The sequence below is a fragment of the Pelophylax lessonae genome, assembly GCF_965119305.1.
Source record: "Pelophylax lessonae genome assembly, chromosome: 10".
Taxonomy (NCBI): Eukaryota; Metazoa; Chordata; class Amphibia; order Anura; family Ranidae; genus Pelophylax; species Pelophylax lessonae.
The window spans coordinates 57,327,053-57,351,514 of NC_138777.1; the positions used below are offsets into that span (position 1 = coordinate 57,327,053).

At 43.7% G+C, this 24,462-nt stretch overlaps 1 protein-coding gene across 1 annotated transcript in view; it reads right to left on the reverse strand.

Moving 5' to 3' along the window:
- The window catches only part of ELP4 (elongator acetyltransferase complex subunit 4), a gene marked incomplete at its 5' end in the record, with an annotated part of 557,453 nt that overhangs the window by 527,325 nt on the left and 5,666 nt on the right, over positions 1-24,462 (reverse strand). The window contains one exon of the mRNA XM_082270757.1: positions 21,683-21,718. Coding sequence (XP_082126883.1) covers positions 21,683-21,718 — 36 coding nt within the window. The remainder of the gene's footprint in view (positions 1-21,682; positions 21,719-24,462) is intronic.

Genomic DNA, 24,462 nt, shown 5'->3' on the forward strand with positions numbered 1-24,462 from the left:
ATTGGGAGGAATAATGCCCCATCATTGTTATCAGTGGAGGAATAATGCACCATCATTGGTATCACTGGGAGGAATAATGCCCAATCATTGTCATCAGTGGAGGAATAATGCCCAATCATTGGTATCCTTGGGAGGAATAATGCCCCATCATTGCTATCAGTGGAGGGATAACGCCCCATCATTGGCATCATTGGGAGGAATAATGCCCAATCATTGTTATCAGTGGAGGAATAATGCCCCATCATTGTTATCAGTGGAGGGATAACGCCCCATCATTGGCATCATTGGGAGGAATAATGCCCAATCATTGTTATCAGTGGAGGAATAATGCCCCATCATTGTTATCAGTGGAGGAATAATGCCCCATCATTGTTATCAGTGGAGGAATATTGCCCCATCATTGGCATCATTGGGAGGAATAATGCCCAATCATTGTTATCAGTGGAGGAATAATGCCCCATCATTGTTATCAGTGGAGGGATAACGCCCCATTATTGGCATCATTGGGAGGAATAATGCCCCATCATTGTTGTTATCAGTGGAGGAATAATGCCCAATCATTGTTATCAGTGGAGGAATAATGCCCCATCATTGTTATCAGTGGAGGAAAATTGCCCCATCATTGGCATCATTGGGAGGAATAATGCCCAATCATTGTTATCAGTGGAGGAATAATGCCCCATCATTGTTATCAGTGGAGGAATAATGCCCCATTATTGGCATCATTGGGAGGAATAATGCCCCATCATTGTTATCAGTGGAGGAATAATGCCCCATTATTGGCATCATTGGGAGGAATAATGCCCCATCATTGTTATCAGTGGAGGAATAACGCCCCATCACTGGCATCATTGGGAGGAATAATACCCCATCATTGGGAGGAATAATACCCCATCATTGTTATCAGTGGAGGAATAATGCCCCATCATAGGCATCGTTGGGAGGAATAATGCCCCATCATTGTTATCAGTGGAGGAATAATGCCCCATCATTGTTATCAGTGGAGGAATAATGCCCCATTATTGGCATCATTGGGAGGAATAATGCCCCATCATTGTTATCAGTGGAGGAATAACGCCCCATCACTGGCATCATTGGGAGGAATAATGCCCCATCATTGTTATCAGTGGAGGAATAATGCCCCATCATAGGCATCGTTGGGAGGAATATTGCCCCATCATTGTTATCAGTGGAGGAATAATGCCCCATCATTGTTTTCAGTGGAGGAATAATGCCCCATCATTGTTATCAGTGGAGGAATAATGCCCTATCATTGGCATCATTGAGAGGAATTATCCCTCATCATGGTGTCAGCAGAAGGAATAATGCTGCATTGTCTAAATCAAAAGTGCCTCAAGGGCCAGGTAAATGCACGCAAAGGGCCACATTAGGCCCCCAGGCCACATTTTGGAGACCACTGTCCTAATGTATGGGGCTCTGGCATTTAGCTGCAGGCAGAGGGCACAGGTGGGCCCATCCACCTTTGCTGCAGGCAGCATGTCAAACTCTATGAGAGACTGACAGCTGCTGCGGGTGGACAGTGCAACTAGTGATACCGACGTTTTAGAGTGCTATATGCCCAGGGATGAATGCCCAGAATGTAAGAAGTCTGCATTCCAAGCATTTGTCCCTGGGCAAATACTGCCCTAAACGATCATACCACTAGGTGCACTGTTGTGCCCTGTTCAGCTGCAGTCAGCTTCTTAGATTTTGGCAGGCTGCCTGTAGCAGAGCTGGACGGTGCACTTGTGCCCTCTGCCCACAGCTAAAAGCTAGAGCCCCATGTCCTGGGGCTAAACGCCCGTTAAAGGATAACCTCTATTGCTTCCTATGAAGAGGCTGTATTATGTGTCTCAATCATGGACAACTTGTCTAAAGGAATTAATGGAGACTTTACTCTGCATGTTAATTAAAGAGATGCCCAACCAGGAGACTTTGTAAAGGCAGCTGTGACACCCCCAGCAGGCTGCAAAGGGAAGGACTGGCAAGAAGGAGGGCAGGTGAGTATAAGACTTTGGAAATGGTGCTGGGGAAGGGAGGGATTAAACTAATTTATTTTTAATCACTTTAGGACCAGGCCTATTTCTGATACTTGTTGTTTACAAGTTAAAATCAGCATTTTTTGCTAGAAAATTACTTAGAATCCCCAAACATTATATACTGTATTTATCGGCGTATAACACGCACTTTTTCCTCCTAAAAATGGAGGAAAAAGTAACAGTGCGTGTTATATGCCGATATTAAAAAAAAAAAAAGTCCAGGAAGCAGCGCCGAGAGGTAGAAGGGGGCGGGCGGCGCCGAGGAGAAGGAAGGACGCGCTGTCATCGGAAGCCCCGCCTCCTATTCTGACATCTATCATAGGCGCCGGGACTTCCGATGACAGCGTGTCCTTCCTTCTCCTCGGCGCCGCCTGCCCCCTTCTACCTCTCGGCGCTGCTTCCTGGACTTTTTTAAAAGTGATTCGGATACTGTCAATGGCGCTGGCGAGGCTTAAATTATGGGCACTTCACTGGCGAGGCTGCATGTATGGGCACTGCGCTGGCGAGGCTGCATGTATGGGCACTGCGCTGGCGAGGCTGCATGTATGGGCACTGCGCTGGCGAGGCTGCATGTATGGGCACTGCGCTGGAGTGGCTGCATGTATGGGATCTGCGCTGGCGAGGCTGCATGTATGGGCACTGCGCTGGCAAGGCTGCATGTATGGGCACTGTGCTGGCGAGGCTGCATGTATTGGCACTGAGCTGGTGAGGCTGCATATATGGGCACTGCGCTGGCGAGACTGCATGTATGGGCACTGCGCTGGCGAGGCTGCATGTATGGGCACTGAGCTGGCGAGGCTGCATGTACAGTATGGACACTGAGCTGGCGAGGCTGCATGTATGGACACTGAGCTGGCGAGGCTGCATATATGGGCACTGCACTGGCGAGGCTACATATATGGGCACTGCGCTGGCGAGGCTGCATGTATGGGCACTGCGCTGGCGAGGCTGCATGTATGGACACTGAGCTGGCGAGGCTGCATGTATGGGCACTGCGCTGGCGAGGCTGCATATATGGGCACTGCGCTGGCGAGGCTGCACGTATGGGCACTGCGCTGGCGAGGCTGCACGTATGGGAACTGCGCTGGCGAGGCTGCACGTATGGGCACTGAGCTGATGAGGCTGCATTTGTGGGCACTGGTGAGACTGCATTTGATTAAAAAAAAATGTTCAAAGCTATTTATTTTAAATTTCAGCTTTTTTCCTGAAATTTCTCTCCTCACATTTAGGTGCGCGTTATACACCGATAAATACAGTATTATTTTTAGCAGAGACAATGTCACGCCATATTTGCGCAGCTGTCTTACAAACGCAATTTTTTGGAAAAAATATACTTTTTTTTGAATAAAAAAATAAAAAAAACTGTAAAGTTAGCCCAATTTTTTCTATAATTTGAAAGATAATGTTACGCCGAGTAAATAGATACCAAACATATAGAAAAAAGGACCGAGTGCTAAGAAAAGCCTTAAAACTCAATCACCCAGCGCTTGGTAATCAGTGCAGCAATATCTCATGCGCATATAGACAGGAAAAAACTAAAATCTTAAAAAAGCAGCTGCCTTAAAATAGTAGATATATAAAAAGGTACATACCAACAAGTTAATAAGCACAAGCAGCGCTACTAATCCATAAAATCACAATCTAACATCTACACTAAACAGCAAAAAAGAAAATGTCATTTTTTTCATCATAAAAGAAATGAGCCCTTTAAGGCCGTTGGGAGGAAGCAACGTTTGACGTCGTTTCGGTCCTCCAAGGCCATAGAGTCGAGTGGGGGCCATCTTGCCCTCACTCGACTTCCTGCCTAGGAGGGGAGAGGACCGGATCGTTTTCCCCGCTACTGACGGCTGCGGTAAGCGGGGAAAACAACCAGGAAGCGGCGGGAGAGGGGCACCTCTCCCGCCGCCCATTAAAATGATCCTGTGGCAAATCCGCTGCTGGGACCATTTTTATGTAAAAGAGGACCGCCTACCCTGTAAAAAAAATTGTGGGGCTATCTGCTGCCATAACACCAGTATTTAACGTCATAATAGCGACGTAAAATTGCGGTGGGCGGTCCGGAAGTGGTTAAAATTTTTTTATTTTTTTTTAGCCCGCAGTCTACGTTGATACACTTCACACATCCCAGTAGGCTTCAGGAATGTCTCTCTAAGTTGGCTGATTTTGCACACATGCAGCAGCGGGGTTCAGCTAAATGATTACCAAGTGAAAGCCAGCTACTAAATCCAAGATGGCAGTGAAGGGGGGGAAAAAAGCTGTGAAGATTTGGGACAGCACAGGACTTGATGAGCTGGTAAATATGTGTTTTTTAAAAGTCAGCAGCTACTGGTACTGTTGAAAAAGAAACCCCCTTAGGTTTGTGGGACTTTAAGGGTAACAGTAAAGGCTCTCTTAAGAGAAATTTTTTACGTGTAATAAGTATAAAATTTATTTTGAAAAGGTGGTATCCTGGATAAGCAATAGGCTTTCCAGGGCATTTTCAGGGCAACATGTGGTCGCAGATGCAAATAATACTTTTTTCATGTACAAAAAACCTTTCATTGTAAAATGCCTATGTATATTCTGTTTCTTGGAATTTATATTCAATTATGTATTTCAGGAACATATGCAGATTCCCTGAGGAAGATTTATGTACTAAACAAACAGTTTGAAACGCGTTGGACTCTGCTATGTACCTATAACTGTATTGTATCATTCATGCCTTTTTTTTTTCGAGTCTATGACTACAAATATGTACAGTTTATGATGATTATTTGTTATAACTACACCTTTTCAAAATAAATTTTATACTTATTACACGTAAAAAATTTCTCTTAAGAGAGCCTTTACTGTTACCCTTACAGTCCCACAAACCTAAGGGGGTTTCTTTTTCAATTTATGACGGGATTATGGTAACCAATTACCTGGTAGCTATCTACATTATTCTATATGCTACTGGTACTGTAGCTGATTATCTTTGCAAAGCCTGGTGATGATACTCTTTGAATACCTGGTGATCCTACCATGGACTCCCCCTCCTTCCACAGGGTGACAAGCCTAAATGGTTTGAAGATACAGTGCCTTGTGAAAGTATTCGCCCTCCTTGAACTTTGCGACCCAAATTTCAGGCTTCAAACATAAAGATATAAAACTGTAATTTTTTGTGAAGAATCAACAACAAGTGGGACACAATCATGAAGTGGAACAAATTTTATTGGATATTTCAAACTTTGTTAACAAATAAAAAACTTAAAAATTGGGCGTGCAAAATTATTCAGCCCCTTTACTTTCAGTGTAGCAAACTCTCTCCAAAAGTTCAGTGAGGATCTCTGGATGATCCAATGTTGAGCTAAATGACTAATGATGATAAATAGAATCCACCTGTGTGTAATCAAGTCTCCGTATAAATGCACCTGCACTGTGATAGTCTCAGAGGTCCGTTTAAAGTGCAGAGAGCATCATGAAGAACAAGAAACACACCAGGCAGGTCCGAGATACTGTTGTGGAGAAGTTTAAAGCCGGATTTGGATACAAAAAGATTTCCCAAGCTTTAAACATCCCAAGGAGCACTGTGCAAGCGATAATATTGAAATGGAAGGAGTATCAGACCACTGCAAATCTACGAAGACCTGGCCGTCCCTCTAAACTTTCAGCTCATACAAGGAGAAGACTGATCAGAGATGCAGCCAAGAGGCCCATGATCACTCTGGATGAACTGCAGAGATCTACAGCTGAGGTGGGAGACTCTGTCCATAGGACAATAATCAGTCGTATACTGCCCAAATCTGGCCTTCATGGAAGAGTGGCAAGAAGAAAGCCATTTCTTAAACATATCCATAAAAAGTGTTGTTTAAAGTTTGCCACAAGCCACCTGGGAGACACACCAAACATGTGGAAGAAGGTGCTCTGGTCAGATAAAACCAAAGTCGAACTTTTTGGCAACAATGCAAAACGTTATGTTTGGTGTAAAAGCAACACAGCTCATCACCCTGAACACACCATCCCCACTGTCAAACATGGTGGTGGCAGCATCATGGTTTGGGCCTGCTTTTCTTCAGCAGGGACAGGGAAGATGGTTAAAATTGATGGGAAGATGGATGGAGCCAAATACAGGACCATTCTGGAAGAAAACCTGATGGAGTCTGAAAAAGACCTGAGACTGGGACGGAGATTTGTCTTCCAACAAGACAATGATCCAAAACATAAAGCAAAATCTACAATGGAATGGATCACAAATAAACATATCCAGGTGTTAGAATGGCCAAGTCAAAGTCCAGATTTGAATCCAATCGAGAATCAGTGGAAAGAACTGAAAACTGCTGTTCACAAATGCTCTCCATCCAACCTCACTGAGCTCGAGCAGTTTTGCAAGGAGGAATGGGCAAAAATTAAATTCTCTCGGTGTGCAAAACTGGTAGAGACATACCCCAAGCGACTTACAGCTGTAATCGCAGCAAAATGTGGCGCTACAAAGTATTAACTTAAGGGGGCTGAATAATTTTGCACGCCAAATTTTTCAGTTTTTTATTTGTTAAAGTTTGAAATATCCAATAAATTTCATTCCACTTCATGATTGTGTCCCACTTGTTGATTCTTCACAAAAAATTACAGTTTTATATCTTTATGTTTGAAGCCTGAAATGCGGCAAAAGGTAGAAAAGTTCAAGGGGGCCGAATACTTTTGCAATGCACTGTAATTTACTGCAATTGCCGTGTACAGTGGGTATAGAAGAAAAATATACCCACCGTAGCTGGAAATTAGGACAGACACAGTTATTGTTTTATCCAGCTGTATTTACTCAGTGCAACTTATAACATCCAAGTAAAAGATATAAAACCAACATTTCAGGGAAAAAAAAGAAAAAATCAGAACAGAAACACTGAGTTGGAAGAAGGATCACAACCCTCTTAAAAATGACTTGTAAACTCAATCAGGTGTAGCTAATAACCTTCTCAATAGCATACAAAGCCATTTGACTTTAAACTGTGATCAGCTGTGGTCATTTTAAATAGCTCAGCATAAAAAGAGCTTTCCTGGAACATTTCAGTCCCTGGTAATGCAACTAAAGCAAACAAAAAACTATGGGTGGCAATGCACTGTCAAAATATCTCAAGGTTAAAGTTATGGACAGGCTCAAGTCAGCAGATGGATACAAACAAATGTCAAAGGCTTTATCAATACTTAGAACAGTGTTTGTCAGGGCACACTAACAGGCCAGGTTTGCAAGAAAACTGAAATGCATCCCAGGTGATATAATTTGCTGCTCAGTGATTGCAGTATTCTAGTCTGCATCTCCCCAAGGTAATACCTAAAATCTGGCCTGTTAGTGTGCTCTGAGGACCAGAGTTGAGAAACACTGACTTAGAAGTGCAGTGAAGTCTATTATTAAGAAGTGGAAGGTATTTGGTACAACAGACCCTCCCTGGATCAGGACGTCGCTCCAAACTAGATGAAAGAGCCAGAAGGAAACTGATCAGAGAGGCTACCAAGAGGCCTACAGCAACTCTGAAGCAGTTTCAGGAATTTATGACAAAGAGTGAGCATTGTGTGCATGTGACAACAATATCACAAATTCTCCACAAATGTGGCTTGTTACATTTACATAGTTTGTGAGATTGAAAAAAGACATCAGTCCATCCAGTTCAACCCATGATGTGTGTGTTTGCTTTTAACCGTACATTGTATACTCCCTTATGTTGTGGTCTTTAAGGTGCCCATCTAATAGTTTTCTGAAACTATCGATGCTCCCTGCTGATATGACTGCTTGTGGAAGAGAATTCCACATCCTTACTGCTCTGACAGTAAAGAACCCTTACGTATTTTAAGGTTAAACCGTTTTTCCTCTAGTTTTAGTGAGTGGCCACCAGTCTTATTGTATTCCCTTACTCTGAAAAGTTTGTTCCTTATGCTAGGGTCTTTACCAGTACAGTATTTGTACATTGATATCATATCCCCCCCTCAAGCGTCTCTCAAGCGCGAGAATAAGTTCAATGCTTGCAGTCTTTCCTTATAGCTAATGTCCTCCATTCCTCTAATTATTTTTGTTGCCCTTCTCTGGACTCTCTCCAGTTCCAGCACATCCTTCCTGAGGACCGGTGCCCAGAACTGGACAGCATACTCCAGATGTGGCCGGACCAGAGTCTTGTAGAGTGGGAGAATAATCTCTTAATTTCTGGAGTGAATCCCCTTTTTATACATCCCAGTATTTTGTTGGCTTTGCTTGCAGCGGCTTGGCATTGCATGCCACTGCCAAGCCTGTTGTCCACCAGTACCCCCAGGTCCTTTTCCATCTTAGATTCACCCAGAGGTTCCCCCCCTAGTGAGTAGCTTGCATTCGTGTTTCAGACGACCAAGTGCATTACTTTACATTTTTCAACATTAAACCTCATCTGCCATGTAGTTGTCCACCCCATTATTTTGTTCAGGTCCACTTGTAAGGTTTCCACATCCTTGTATGGGAGGGTTGTAAGAAAAAAGCCACTCCACAAGAAAGGCCACATGCAGTCACAAATGAGATTTGCCAAAACACAACTTGAAGATTCTGAGGCCACATTGAAAAAGGTGTTATGGTCAGATGAGACTAAAATTGAATTATTTGGCCTCAACTCCAAACGATATTTCTGGTGGAATTTCAATACAGCTCACCATCCAAATAACACCATTTCTACAGTAAAGCATGGAGGTGGTAATATCCTGTTCTGAGGGTGTTTCTCTGCAGCAGAGACTGAAACACTTGTCAGGATAGAAGGAAAAATGGATGGGGCAAAATACCGTTAAATTCTTGAGGAAAATCTGCTGCCCTCTACCAGAAAGTAGTCAATAGTAAGAAGATTTACCTTCAAATATGACAATGAGCCAAAGCACACAGCAATGACTACACTGTGGTTGAAGGTAAAAAAGGTGAATGTCCTTGCATGGCCTAGTCATAGCCCAGACCTAAACCCCGCTGAAAATCTGTGGAATGACTTGAAGACTGCAGTCTACAAACTGTCACCATCAAATTTAACTGAACTTGAGCAGTTCTGCAAAGAAGAGTGGGTAAATATTGCAAAGTCTAGATGTGCAAAGTTAGTAGAGACATATTCTAACAGACTAAAAGCTGTTTTTAAAACAGTCACACACACAATGCCTCCTGCGCTTAGGAAAATGGCCCCTCTGGATGGATGTGCTTTATGTCTTCATTACTCTTAGAAATAGGTAACCACTGTCTTGCTGCCCTCAAAGACTTAGGGGAGTCTAACACTGCAACGATATAAACCACACAGAGGCACTGACCTAGTGCCTTATCCCGAGACAAATAATTTATTACATAAAAGCATGGTAAGTAATGTACTCGCAAAGACAGCAAGAGATTGCGTATCACAGATCACTGTACATTCCATCCAATGTATCAATACGTATGGGTGTAACAGTCACTGAAGACCCTGTGGGCTTACGCATTTTTCGAGGAATTCCTCTTCTTCAGAGCCACTAAAGAAGAGGAATTAATCAATTTCTTGCTGTCTTTGTGAGTACATTACTTACCGTGCTTTTATCTAATAAATGATTTGTCTCGGGATAATGCACTAGGTCGGTGCGCCCTCTGTGTGTTTTATATACACTAAAAGCTGTAATTAAAGTAAAAGATGGTCCAACAATATACTGACACGAGGGGTGATCCCTTTTCCAACTCAGTGATTTTGTTTTTGATTTTTTGTATTTTTTTCTGACATGTTGGTGTTCTATCTTTCACTTGGATTTTTTTGGTTGCACTGAATAAATACAGCTGGATAAAATAAAAACTCTGTCTTCATTTCAGGCTGCAATATGATTTTCTTAGGCCCCGTTCACACTGGGGCGATCCGACTTCCCGGGGTGACCTCCGAGGTCGCGGTGCGAGCAGCGCGCCGCGACCTCGGAGCGGCCGGCACGGACTTCATAACATTGAAGTCTATGACGGTCGCTCCGGGTCGCCCCAAAGAAGCTCCGGACCCTTTTTCTAAGTCGGAGCGACTTGTGTCGCTCCTATTAGAATGGGTCCGCAGCTTCCCTATGGAAGGCGACCTACGGCGACCTGTGAGGCGACCAGGTCGCCTCACAGGTCGCCCCAGTGTGAACGGGGACTTAAAGTGGGGTGATTCTTTTCTATACCCACTTTATGTTGAGCAGGAGGGTTTTCAGCAGTGCCAACACTGACAATCCTCCTACTAATCATATTTCCTCCCTCCCAGTCACTACAGGACTGGTATCCAACCAGGGTGCCCTGCTTGTGGAGGAAGTTCTGCAGGGTGCCTTCTTAGACACGGCCTCCCAGGTCAACAGAGTAAATACTTTGGTGGACCCTGTGATTACATTAAAAACACTCTCATGGAGAAGGTAAGTAATATAAAAGGCCATAATTCCTGGGGGAGCTGCCAGCAGGGAAGAAAAATAGCCAGAGGGGGACTTAAGTCCTAATGTGCCATTTAGCCATCTCTAATATCAGTCTGACAAAATATTTCAGTAATGTTACTTAGCAGTTGGGTTTTGATAAATGAACAAAATTACGAATCATCAGCAAACATGGTGACATTTCTCAACATTCCTCCATCACCTCCCTTTTAAAACTGCCACATGCTACAATGGCCATCCTCTACTTAACAGGTTGCCTACAATCATTTATAATAATAATATACAAGTATGAACAAAAATGTAGCAACTTTCCACAGACATGACATCGGAACGCCACATGTAGAAATTGATGAAGCGTGAAAAATTAGCAAGGACACTGCAGGGACACCTGTAGCATTATACACAGACATACCATGTGTAGGATGCAAAAAAATTCTACTTATTTGAAATCCAGCTGTCATGCAAGATTGAAAGCTATACTGTTAGTGTCAAACCTTCATACCTTTTTTTTTTTTTTTTACCATGCATCTAACATGCCATCAGTATTTAAAAGACTCTATTTTGTAAGCTAAAGTAGAACAAAAGGCAAAACTTTTTTTTTTTTCATTTTTGGATAAAGTAAGGGAGGGTTATAACCTCTGTCTTTTTTGCCTTCTGTCCCATTCTGGAGATTTCCCTTCACTTCCTGTAACACATCCAAAACAGGAAGTGAAAGGAAATACCTATGTGAGGGAAATCTCTTGTTGTCACAAGGGTCACTGGAACTAGTGTCACCATTGGAACGTTTCCCAACATTACTGTTTAGGGAACAACCCACAATTTGGGATTTTATTTTACTTTCCCTTTTTTGCCATCTGTGTCCCATTGTGGAGATTTACCTTCACTTCCTATCCAATAGCCAAACAGGAAGTGAGAGGAAATCTCTGCAAAATAATGTAACCAATTGGGGTCACCAGAACTATTGTCCCTATTGGAAGATTTCCCCTTTATTACTTTTCTGGGGACCACCCAAATTTTGGGATTTTCTTTCACTTTCCCTTTTTTTTGCCATCTGTGACCCATTGTGGAGATTTACCTTCACGTCCTGTCCCATAGCCAAACAGGAAGTGAGAGGAAATCCCTGCAAAATAAGGTAACCAATTGGGGTCACCAAAACTAGTGTTCCTATTGGAAGATTTCCCCTCTATTACTTTTCTGGGGACAACCCAAAATGTGGAATTTTCTTTACTTTTACTTTGGATGATAATAGTAAACAGGACAAATAGAGAGGGTGAATCTCCTTGATGGGGGCAAAGACAGGGGGAAAACAACTGACAGGGGTTCTATTCCTTCTCTCCTCCATCCAAAAAAAAAAAAAAAAAAAGAAGAAGTTTAGCCTTTAGGCTCGGGTCACACTTATGCGATGCGGGAAGGCTGCGAATTCGCAGCCTGTTCCCGCATCGCAAACGCACCCCCGGCGGTTCACACTGCCATATGCAATATGCTGGGGGTGTCAATGTAATCTTAACGACACCCCCAGTTTGATCGCATATCGCAGTGCGATCTTACAGTTCGCACAGGATCGGATCGCACAAGTGTGAACCACTGTGCGATCCGATCCTGATGCGGCTCAAAAAAAGGGTCATGTGCGACTTTATTGCGGGTGCAGTGCGAATTTAGCCATACAAAGTGTATGGCTGAATTCGCACCGCACACCCGATCGCATGTAATGAAGAAGCAGTGCGCTCCGATATTATATGCGATCGCCGCAGCCGCACATATGTGAACCGGCACTTAGTTATACTTAAAAAACAAAAAAAAAAAAAAAACAAAGTGACCCACTGCTAGGGTGGCTGGTGAACACACTGTCAATGGGGGTGCAGAAAGTTTGGCCCGGCAATATTCAGATCCACTTTTTGTCTAAGATGGACCTAAGCCCTGCCTCTTGTTATGCTAAGTCCCACCCTGCCATTTACTGTAGTTGTCAAATAGCGAGCCTATAATGGTCAATGAGGCTTTGCAGTTTAATAGTTTAATAGCAGTGCCAGGGGCTAACCCTGAGGGGGGCTGTTCCTAGTGCCACCTTGGACAAAGGTCAAGACTTTGTCCAGCTCTGCCCTACTATAGCCGGCTGACAAGACGTGATATGATGTCACAGATGACATCAAGTCATTTCTTCTGTAAAAATTAGGCCAAAGCATTGAGTTGAAGTTCTGTGCTATTGAGAGCTCTTATTCAAGTGGTTGTAAAGTCAGAAGGTTTATTTATCTTACTGTATTCTGTGCATTAAGATAAAAAGCCTTCTGTGTGCAGCAGCCCCCCTCATACTTACCTGAGTCCATTTCTATCCAGCTATGTTGCAGGAAACACTCAGCTACCCAAGACTCTCCTTGATCATTGGCTGAGACGGCAGCGTGGCGCCATTGGCTCCTGCTGCTGTCACTCAAACTCAGTGAGCCAATGAGGAGAGAGAGGGGGCAGAACCAGGCCGCGGTTCCATGTCTGAATGGACACAGGGAGCTGTGGCTCAGCTCGGGTGCCCCCATAGCAAGCTGCTTGCTGTGGGGGCAATTACCAGGAGGGAGGGGCAAGGAGAGGCGAATAGGGACACGAGAAAAGGAGGATCAGAGCTGCTCTGAGAAAAACCCTTTCAAAAAGCAGATTAGTATAACAGGTTTGTTATTTGTAACAAAAAAAAACTAGACTTTACAATCACTTTTGGCTATCAATTCAGCGTTAAGGCTTAGTGCTGCATAATGGCTGTCACTCATAATCAGCCCCAGTCACTTAAATGGGTAGTGTGCAGCAGTGCCCACCGAACGTGAGAAGGGCTATAATTTCTGCCCTGGCTAAAAAGCAAACACCCCTGACTGCTGCCTTTTCAGGCAAAGGGGGAGAGGTTGGGGGGAAAGGGGGCAGTAAAACATTGGGGTTTTACTGCCCCCCAACTGCCAGTATGAACAAGCCCTTACAAAGAGGTTTGCTTACAAACTTGCTGAGTACAACTGAATATTAGGAAAGCACCGAAATGAAAATTCTGGGCCAATACAGAAACCAAAAATTCAGGATGCCCTTGGCCGAAAACCGAAACCGAAAATGACTTTTTTCCCACAAATGATTTTAAAATAGATAGAACAGGGGCATACGCCAGAAACAGGCAGCGACGTACACCTGTAGCTGCGAACCTTGTCGTAGTATAGTTACTGTGACGGGTTGGCAAGTGGTTAATTTAATTGCCAATGGTATGGGGGGTTAATGTATTGCCACTGCTGGTCACTGATGCATTAGTGACTGACCAGTGGCAGTTAATTAACCCCTTTGTGCTGCATTAGTGGCACCAGTGTCAGGGTTATTTAACCACTTTGCCGCAGCTCACTAGAACTCTACTGCGGCAAAGTGGCTCTTGCAGGTCTGACGACGTAGACCTACGTCGCCAGACACTCCCCCTTCTCGGCAAAAAATAAAAATCGCACAGGTGATGAAATAATACCAAAACAAAGCTCTGTTTGTGGGAAAAAAAGGACGTAAATTTCGTTTGGGTACAGCATTGCACGACCGCGCAATTGTCAGTTAAAGTCGCACAGTGCCGAATCGCAAAAAGTGGCCCAGACGTAAGACAGCAAAATCCTCCAGTGGTAAAGTGGTTAATACTGGTTGCAGTGACACTCATACTGGTTGGACTAATGCACCACAAAGGGGTTAATTAACTGCCACTGGTCAGTCACTAATGCATCAGTGACCAGCAGTGGCAATACATTAACCCCCTCATGCTGCATAATACAAATACCATTGGTAATTAACCTTGCCTCAGCCCCCCCCCAAAGAGCTAATGATGGCAATCTGCTTACTTGTGGGATTAACAATGTACTTCTTTTTTCCCCGCACACCGGCTCCTCCATGTCACAGGCAGGCCAACTCTCTGCTCCTCTCCTCTTGGGTCCTCCTTTCAAAATCCCACCTCTGGCCGGTGGCCCGCCTCTCAGTCATGTCACTACTACGTGACTATGTATATGAACTAACACACCGGGCGGGCGAGCGGCCGCTAATAGCTGTAACAAAGTGAGCCCTTCACTTCCTTGTCAGCGGAGATACCCACCTGACAGGGAAGTGAAGGGCTCATTTTGTTACAGCTATTAGCGGCCACTAACCTGCCCGCCCGGTGTGTTAGTTCATATACACTTCACCTGCGCTGCGCCCCCCTTCTTCACGACGACCATTAATTTTCAGCATCTTTGACCTGTTTTTGGCCGAAATGGGATAGGCCCATTTTTGGCCAAAATTTCGGTGCACCACTACTGAATATGCAATCCAAAGACACCTCAGGGCTGTCAACCCTGAAGCAACTGATTATAAACATTGTTCCGATTAGGTGCTAATTTTTTTATCAGTCATGGTGCTGCTGATTTTGCATCCCCAAAATGAAGATTATCCACCAAATGTCCACTCAGCATGATCTACTGGTTAAAAACAGTTGTGGGATGACAACCTCCAAATGAAGCTGACGCGTTTCGAGGGTGACCCTTCTTCTTCAGAGCTAGATTTGGAATGCAGGCAGCTGGTCTTTAAATAATCAAAATGTCACATGACCTCTAGGTATGGAATTTATTTTCATAATAAATAGTTGCAAAGGTAATGCGCTAGGCTGGTGCGCCCTCTGTATTCTTTTTGTTTTTAGAGCCTATTTGGGTTTCCCTGACCTGTTGGGAGGGGCAACACAGCCGAAATAGCAGCTAAACGAGTGGAGTCGCTCTTCTAGGGCTTCTAAGGGCATTCCGTTGCGGACCGTGCTCTGCTCAGCAGGGATCAATCCGCCGATCCCCGCTGATCCACCGATCCCCGCTGAGCTGCCAGATGACATCTCCGTCATCTGGGAGAGGGAGGTGTCAGAGCCCCACCACCGCCTGTCCGCTCTCATCCGATCTGATCCCCTGGAAGGATGCAAAAGAGGGTTTCCATCCGTCCGGATTACACTGACAGGATCGGATGCGGATGGCAGCGGGTGTCAGCGGACATGTCTCCGCTGACATCCGTTGCCCCATAGGGATTAGGCTTGTGACGGTATCAGATTTTCATGCTGCGATTAATTGATTAAGGTTTTGCCACGGTATACGGTATTATCACGGTATTCTATTATTAAATTTAAATTATTAAATTTCCACCTCACTTCAATTTCATTGCTGAATTTAGGGGCTTTGGTTCACTTATGCACATTATTATATAGTCAGTCAGTACAGACTCTGTGAACCAGGCCTAAAATAGGTCATCAAGCAGTGTCTGGCCTAACTGGTGATAACTGGTCCTGGCGCTCGGCTCCGATCCGATGGCCTGGTCATTAAGAGGGCAAATCCTTGTGGTCAAGAAGTGGTTAAACCTGAAGGAGGTGTTGTTTATAAATGACTTTACTATTGCTTTAGGCCTGGTTCACATGTATGCGGGTTGGTGGTTCACATGTATGCGGGTTGGTGGTTCACATGTATGCGGGTTGGCGGCCCACATTTGCACAGGCATAGCAGCCCATTGATTTGAACGGGTTGCTATGCCCTCATTTTCCGCAGAAAAAAGGTGCATGCAGCATTTTTTTAAAATTCAGTGGCCTTGAAATCCATCCTGCTTTTGCACCATGCGACTAACCTGCAGTTCCTGCTCTGGCAAGCTTTCTGCATTTTTTGTATACGTGGGCACGGCATTTAAAAACAGTTTGCGTGTGCGGCAACGGCAGGTAAGTCGCATGGTGCAAAAGAAGGATGGATTTCATGGCCACTGCATTTTTATAAATTCTGCATGCACCTTTTTTCAGCTGAAAATGCAGGCATAGCAGCTCAAGCCCATTCACATCAATGGGCTGCTATGCCTGTGCAAATGTGGGCCCCCAACCCGCATACATGTGAACCAGGCCTAAAGCAATAGTAAAGTCATTAATTGGTTAAACCTGCAGGAGGAGCGGTGTTTTTATCTATTAATGACTTTACTATTGCTTTAGGCCTGGTTCACATGTATGCGGGTTGGGGGCCCACATTTGCACAGGCATAGCAGCCCATTGATGTGAATGGGCTTGAGCTGCTATGCCTGCGTTTTCAGCTGAAAAAAGGTGCATGCAGAATTTAAAAAAATGCAGTGGCCATGAAATCCATCCTTCCTTTGCACCATGCGACTTACCTGCCGTTGCTGCACACGCAAACTGTTTTTAAATGCCGTGCCCACGTATACAAAAAATGCAGAAAGCTTGCCAGAGCAGGAACTGCAGGTTAGTCGCATGGTGCAAAAGCAGGATGGATTTCAAGGCCACTGAATTTTAAAAAAATGCTGTATGCACCTTTTTTCTGCGGAAAATGAGGGCATAGTAGCCCGTTCAAATCAATGGGCTGCTATGCCTGTGCAAATGTGGGCCGCCAACCCGCATACATGTGAACCGCCAACCCGCATACATGTGAACCACCAACCCGCATACATGTGAACCAGGCCTAAAGCAATAGTAAAGTCATTAATAGATAAAAACACCGCTCCTCCTGCAGGTTTAACCACTTCTGGATCGCAAGGATTTGCCCCTTTAAAGGCCAGGCCATCGGATCAGAGCGCCAGGACCAGTCATCACCAGGTAGGCCAGACACTGCTTGATGGCTATATAATAATGTAATGTGGGCTGCTATGCGTGTGTGTGTGTATATTAGACCTGCACGATTCTGGCCAAAATGAGAATCACAATTTTTTAGCTTGGAATAAAGATCACGATTCTCTCACGATTCTCTGTGTAAAAAAAAAAAAAAAATTGGGATAACTTTACTGTTACGTTTTTTTTTTTTTTATTCATTAAAGTCTATTAATTGCGTTTGAAAGACTGCTGCGCAAATACAGTGGGACATAAAATATTACAACAATCGCCATTTTATTCTGTAGGGTCTCTGCTAAAAAAATATATAAAATGTTTGGGGGTTCTAAGTACTTTTCTAGCAAAAAAAAAACTGATTTTAACTTGCAAGCAACAAGTGTCAGAAAAAGATCCAGTCTTTAAGAGGTTAAACTTCCTTTCTCCCTGGCAGAGGGAAGGAAAAGATACAATGTAATCATTTTTGTTTATAGTTAGGAGACTTAATGCTGAAAGGCTTTAGCTGTGTGAGTGAATGAGTCATCCAGCTCACTGAAATGTATCAATTCACAAGTCAGGCAGACTTGACAGAGAAACTCGGTATTTTAAAAATGCCACAATAACAATACCGTGGCTATGCAATACCGCGATATATCGAATTACCGAAAACCGGCATATGTCTAATAGGGATGCATGGGGGATCTGATCAGATCCGCTTAAAAAACTGACAGGCGGATCTGATCGGTCCGTGTGAAAGGACCCTAAAGATCAAGCCACACAGAAACTCTCAAGAACAGGAGCATTTATTTCTTCTTTTTTCTAGGCATTTATTCCTGGGCGCATACTGCCCTAAATGTTAGCACCACTCGGTGCAAAGTCCATCCAGCTTCTCAAATTTTAGCTTCTCAAAGTTTTACAGGGTGGCAGCAGCCTGTGCCTTCCACCTATACCGAAATGTCGGGATCTCATGCACTGGGCTAATGCAGGCCTTACATTATGCAATTTTCTTTCCTTCAACTACAGGCTGAAAGAAAGAATATTGCTTGATTCCCCCATCAACGCAGGCAGTGTTAATGGGGGAATTCCTCCTGCAACACTTTTGCATTTTGCTGGCAGGAGTGCAGAGAGCCTCCTCCCCCGGCCGAATATATTGGTCACTGCTGGCGGCTGTAGCCACTGGCCATGATCAGGCTAGATCAACTTCAGTACAACCAGCCTGCCCATAGATGGTTTGAAATTGGTCCAGTTCCTGCTGAACTGGGCAAATTTCGATCTATGGCCAGCCCTAGAATCCTGTGTGCATGGGGGTTTTAAAGACAGATCTGTCTGATTTTCATTTTAGTGTAAGCTATTTCTTTCTAAATAAAATACCTCTCTCAGTTCAGGCACAGTGTTCTTCTTTGATTTTTGTTTGGACATCCATATCTATAAGTGCGCTGTTTTCACCATATCTAGTCTTAATGGGGTATTAAAATAAATTTTTAGTTGGATGTGATTAGGTACATTTTATAGTCACTTGGAAAAAAAAAAGAAAAAAAGCCTTAAAAAATAATTTAAGTACAGTATCACATCGAAGCACTAGTAAGCTTTGCATTGTTGTTTATGGGAATGGATATGTTAGTCTACATAAAGACCTGCAAGGGCTGTCGCAACACCTACAACCTAATGAATCTTACGGACAGCAACGTAGACAAATATTCCTCAAAGACAACAATCAGAAAGTGGATCATGATTCAGATTTCCAAGCAATGGAAAGAAAACCCCTAAAACAAATGTTATTACACTTTTGAACCATACAGGGAGATCATTTGTTGGTCTTGGCATAATAAAGACATGTTTATACCATTTAATGTTCATTTCAGAAATGCCTTACAAGCGAAATGTTTTGGAAGCAAAACCCACTAAAGCAGATTGGCATCGACGTAATGGGCGCGTGCATCTCTTTAACGCTTGCAACTTTTCTGGCACCAAATGGATATGTTACGAGTGTTAGGAGAGCAAATTGACTGCAACATTAGTAAATGATGGAGAAATAAATAACTTATTCATGCAAATATATGTTAAGTATTTTTCATACGCTTTATTGGATAGGCTAGGCATATTTATGTAATGTTTAGACATATCTGAAGCGTGGAAATGCCCTTGAGAACAGCGTGCTAACTACAATTTCATACGCACTACGTTCCACCACCTTATTTAATCCTCTAATGATGCAGACAGTAGCTGAATCTCTCAAGAAGTATTGATTTGCAATGTGACAATATTCCTATAAGGCTGAAAATTAGAAGTTTGTTAAGGGTTACACAATCATTAAAAAGTCATAATTAACAACCCATATCCATATTCTTGTTCTTTGTGTTCCATTCGAACAAGGGTTTTATTTAAAAGGCTTTTAAAAGATAACACCTTTGTGTCTAACCTTGTCATGTAGTAACAGTGGCTCAAAGGTAAGCGTTATTGCAATGCTGTGCTGAAATCCTGGGTTGGACTCCCACCAGGGTCACTAAGAGTACAATCTTTAGAAATGAACTGGTGGCCAGTCGACAGACACTGAATAAGCAGTACAAGATTTACAAAAGAAGCCCTCGCTGATCCTTGTAGCTGTAGGCATAGTGGAGCAATTCATCCTCAGCATTCACAGAACTACTGAAATTCATTAAGACAGCTCAACTCATCACAATCCCTTCCCAGCAGGGATTTAGTAGCTTTTCAGACATCTAATCATTAAAGTGAAGGATAGCCAAAGCTATTTTGGCCATACTTCTCCTATGGGTGACAGGAATGCAGTTCGTTCTGCACTCCTGTGAATCTGTTTTCAGCCAAAGCCCACTGTTGGCTGACGGCACAGAGCCAGTTTAGGCTCTGAAAAGATCCTGACCATATGTTCGGGATCCCCCAAAGCTGGACAGGCACCTGGCTCAGCCTCTCAGCCTGGCGTTCCAGTGAGTCAGTCACCATTTTTCTTCAGCCTGAAGAGTGATCAGCAGGGTGATTGATCGCTCAGTTCTCGGTCTTAGAGCCAGCAGGTGACAGATGCAGCATTAGATCGATGCTGCATCCACCTATGTGAGTATAATGTTTTTTTTTTCTCCAATAGCCCATACTTATCTTTTAATGTAGAAATAAAGCAGGAGCTCTGAAAAGGAGGGGTCCGGGTGAGCGGAGCGGCTGAGAGAATGACTTTAGTGCTCCTGCTGTGAACATTAACAATGAACTTCTTCACAGTGCCAGTAGCTACAAAGTTCAATAAGGGCTTTTTTCAAAGTGCATTTACTAATTGTTAGAATATGTAAATACCTAAATGTTTAAAAGCCTAGCCACATATTCACTTAAAGTTGTCCCTGTTTCTAGAATGGGGTGCCAAAGCCCCAGAACACGCAGACCAGATATGCATCTTTTTTCCTTGGTTACCATTGGTGCTTTGTGGTGCCCTTCAACATATGGACATTGTGATGCTTTGTGTTAGGTGCAATTGAATGCTATTCAAAATAAAGGGCACTGTAATGCACCATTTCTGTGTCATGTATCACCCCAATGCATTCAGTGTGAACAGACCTAATAATAATTGGGTGCCGGTTTGCTCTTGTATGGCCACAGGGATTATTATAAAAAATCTCCCTGCTTGGTGCACATATTTCATGAGAAGTGCAAGGAATGGAAAGCTGTATGAGGAGTCCAATAGTGTACTTTTGGTTAAAATTTCAGTTAGCCCTGTGGGGACATTAGACGGAGCACCACAGGGGCAGAGACTGACATGAGATATTCTTTGTACTTTGTCAAATTCTGACAAATAACACTAAGTGGCCCCTGGCCCACATACTTATACATCCACTTATAAGCACAGCAGGGGAAACCTCAAATGTTGTTTACAATTGCTTTGAGGACAGAAATCTGAAATAGATGTATGATCACTCTGCCATATAAAACTGGCATGGAAGCCAGGTTGTATATTTTACAAATTTTCACAGGCCAGAAAAATAAAATCAGTTTTATAAATGAACAAATCAAATTTAAACAAATGTTTTACCTGGAGATTTTTTGTAATGAGTATGATATGATTTGGAACAACAGAAAATAGCAGCAGTAAGCCAAAGCAAAGAAATTCTAAGTAAACTTGAGCCCATCAGAGTCCCCATCAAACTCTGCCTTACATTCAAACTCCCTTGCAAAGTGAACAGCCTATTTGTTATTATCAACTCAACCCTATGGACTCTAAGAGCCGGTTCACACTGGGGCGACTCAAAGTCTTTGAAGCTGCCCGTGCAGCACAACCTAATCGCGGCTTGCAAACGACTTCTCTAATAGAAGTCAATGCAAGCCGCTCCAAAGTCACCCCCAAGTAGTGAAGGAACCTTTTTCTAAGTCGGAGCGACTTGAGTCGCTCTGATTAGAACGGTTCCATTGCACAGAATGGATCACTACTTGTCAGGCGACCAAGTCGCCTGACAAGTCGTTGCAGTGTCAACCGGCTCTTAAGGTAACTAAGAAGAAGATTCACACTGCCTTTATGCTATATGTATTAAAAAGTAAATATTAATTTGGATACAAAAATAATTCTCTCCTCCATTGCAATTGTAGCCAGGTGAACAACCACAAAGGTAAATATCATTTGGAGGTAAATGCAATTGAGATGGACTGAGGCAAACAGCAGTGCAAGGAAGTCACCCATATGCATGAAGCTACACACTGCAGGACATACTACTAATACTGTAAAAAAGAAAAAAATACTGACCAATAACAAGTAGCGTTCCTACTGCTAGACCACCACCTATAAAGGAGAGAAAAAAGGGAAATTAGAAAATATACAAACACATATAATCAAAAAAAAAAAAAAAAAAAGATCAAATTTTCATATACTGTGCTGCTTCTTTACTACATCCTCATCCCAAACAGAGCTGTCTCTCTTGCAGATCAGAACTGTATATTATTCCAGCTCCACAGAGTGGACACCAAGCATAACATTACTAAGTCTTAAGAGCTGTCCTTGGTTCTGAAATAACTCCTAAGGGTCCGTGCACACTGGCTTAAAGCGGAGTTCCAGCCTGGAGAAAAAAAAATGAAAAGTCAGCATCTTCAAATACTATAGCTGCTGACTTTTAATATAATGACACTTACCTGTCCAGGGAGCCCGTGATGTCGGCACCTCAAGCCAATCTGTCCATCGGCTTTGGGTGCAGGCATTGTAAATAAGGGAAACCAGCAGTGAAGCCTCCAGGATTCACAGCCAGTTTCCTACTGCGCGAGTCTTGTGGCGCTTTCTGAATTGTCCTGTCATCTTCTTACACACACATAGGTCCCAGAAGGCAGGGGGGAGGAGTAGGGAGGAGGAGGGCCGGATGCAATCGCGGAAGTGATGTACATCATTGCGGCGAAATAGGACGGAAGTCCAGATAAAAAACAGCAGAAAAGGTACCAAAAAACATATATATATATATATCTATATATAGATATTTATATATTAGGGATCTACCAATTATCGGCAAAGCCAATATATCGGGGGCTGATATGCACTTTCACTGATATATCGGAATCGGCCCCTGAGGTGACCGATATTGCCTGCATCTAGAGGTATCACCCCGGTACCGGCGTCGGCTGTCTTGTAATGACAATCGATGCGGCTGAGAAGACGCTCGGCTGTCGTTACAAGGAGCGGGAAGGGACGTCCCCCGCCTCCCGCGGCTCCCCCAGGTCTCCCGCCCCACCGGGAGACCTGGGCAACCAGCCTGCATAGCCGGCGAAGAGAAGACCTGATCAAAGCCGCATTCGGCTCTGATTGGGTCTCCATGTAAAAACCCGGAAGTGATGTCATGTCATCACTTCCGGGTACTCAGCGCCAAATTAAAAAAAATCACAGCATTCAAAACAGCCAAACTTGGCATTTTGAATGCTTTTAAGTGCAGAAGAGGGGCTTGGGGTATTTTAGACCCCCAGATCCCTCCACAAGAGTACCTGTCAAAAAAATAAAAAAATGTTAATGTACGAAAATATCGGCCAATACCGATATGCGATAACCAAAATATCAGTATCGGTATCGGCAATAAAAAAACGATATCGGTCGATCACTATATATATCCAAAAACAGGGTGGGGGGGGGGGGTAGTCTCTTGTTAAAGACTGAGTTGGATTTTAGCATGGAACTCTGCTTTAAAAATCGCTGCTTCTATGGGAGTTTGTTGTTTTGCCTGTAGAAGCAGCTGTACAAAAATGCACTATATGAGCCGTATTTTTTTTTCTGACAAGTGATCTGGTGTTTTTTTTTTTTTTTAAATCCAGTGTGCATGGAACCTTAGGCTTTTTGCACATTGCTGCTCCTAAACACACGTTTAGGAGCTTTTTTTTTTTTTTTGCCAAAGCCCCTGAACTCAACTCAATAAAAGCCCTATTTGTCCATGCACACATAGGCTTTACCAGGAGTTAGGAACAGCAGAGTTTAGAGGCAGTGAAAGCTCCTCTCCTGAACGCAGAAAAATCTCATTCAGGAGAAGAGCTTTTGGGCATAAAAATGGCAAACGCTCCTAAGCGCGTTTAGCACTTCAGTATGTATTCATTTCAATAACCAGAATAAATTCTGACCAATGAAATAAACCCCCAAACACCAAATGCTGCTAAACTCTGCTAAACTGGTTTGAAAAAAATGCAACTTAGGTGAGTTTTTAATGCTGATTTTCTCCTGTCAGGAGAAAAAGCGTTTACATTAAAGCGGTTGTAAACTCAGAAGGTTTTTTTTTATTTTAATGCATTCTATGCATTAAGATAAAAAACCTTCTGTGTGCAGCAGCTGCTCTGCAGCACCCCCACTAACCTTAGCTCCATCTTCCTCCAGTGATGTCTATGGGTTCCTCAGCCATCTGAGACTCTCCTCCCGATTGGCTGAGACACAGCAGTGGCACCATTGGCTCCCGTTGCTGTCAATCAAAGTCAGCTAGCCAATCAGGAGAGAGAGGGGGCGGGGCAGAAATGGGGCTCTGTGTCTGAATGGACATAGGGAGCTGTGACTCAGCTCGGGTGCCCCCATAGCAAGCTTCTCGCTGTGGGGGCACTCGACAGGAGGGAGGGGCCAGGAGAGCTGAAGCGGGACCCCAGAAGAGGAGGATCTGGGCTACCCTGTGAAAAACCAACTGCACAGAGGAGGAAATTATATAATGTTTGTTATTTTCAGAGAAAAAAAAAACAAATTTTACAATCACTTTAAACCAGTGTGCATGAAGCCTTAAAGAGGAAGTAAACTCTCATTTTTTTTTACTTGTACCTACAGGTAAGCCTTTAATAAGGTACTGAGAATATCTCTTAAACTTGCACAGTTAAGGAGATGTTCAGAGTGCATGCAGCCAGTGACATCTTCGGCGCATGCGATCTAAAGGTCCCGCTTACCGCCCTGGACCTTCAGAGACCGTGCCGTAAACAGCGGCTCATGCGCGGGAGTGACGTCATCGTGGCTTTGCCCGCAAACACTGGGGAAGATGGTAGCCGGCTCAACGGTGTGCAGGCGCTGCTGAGACACCTTCATTCTAA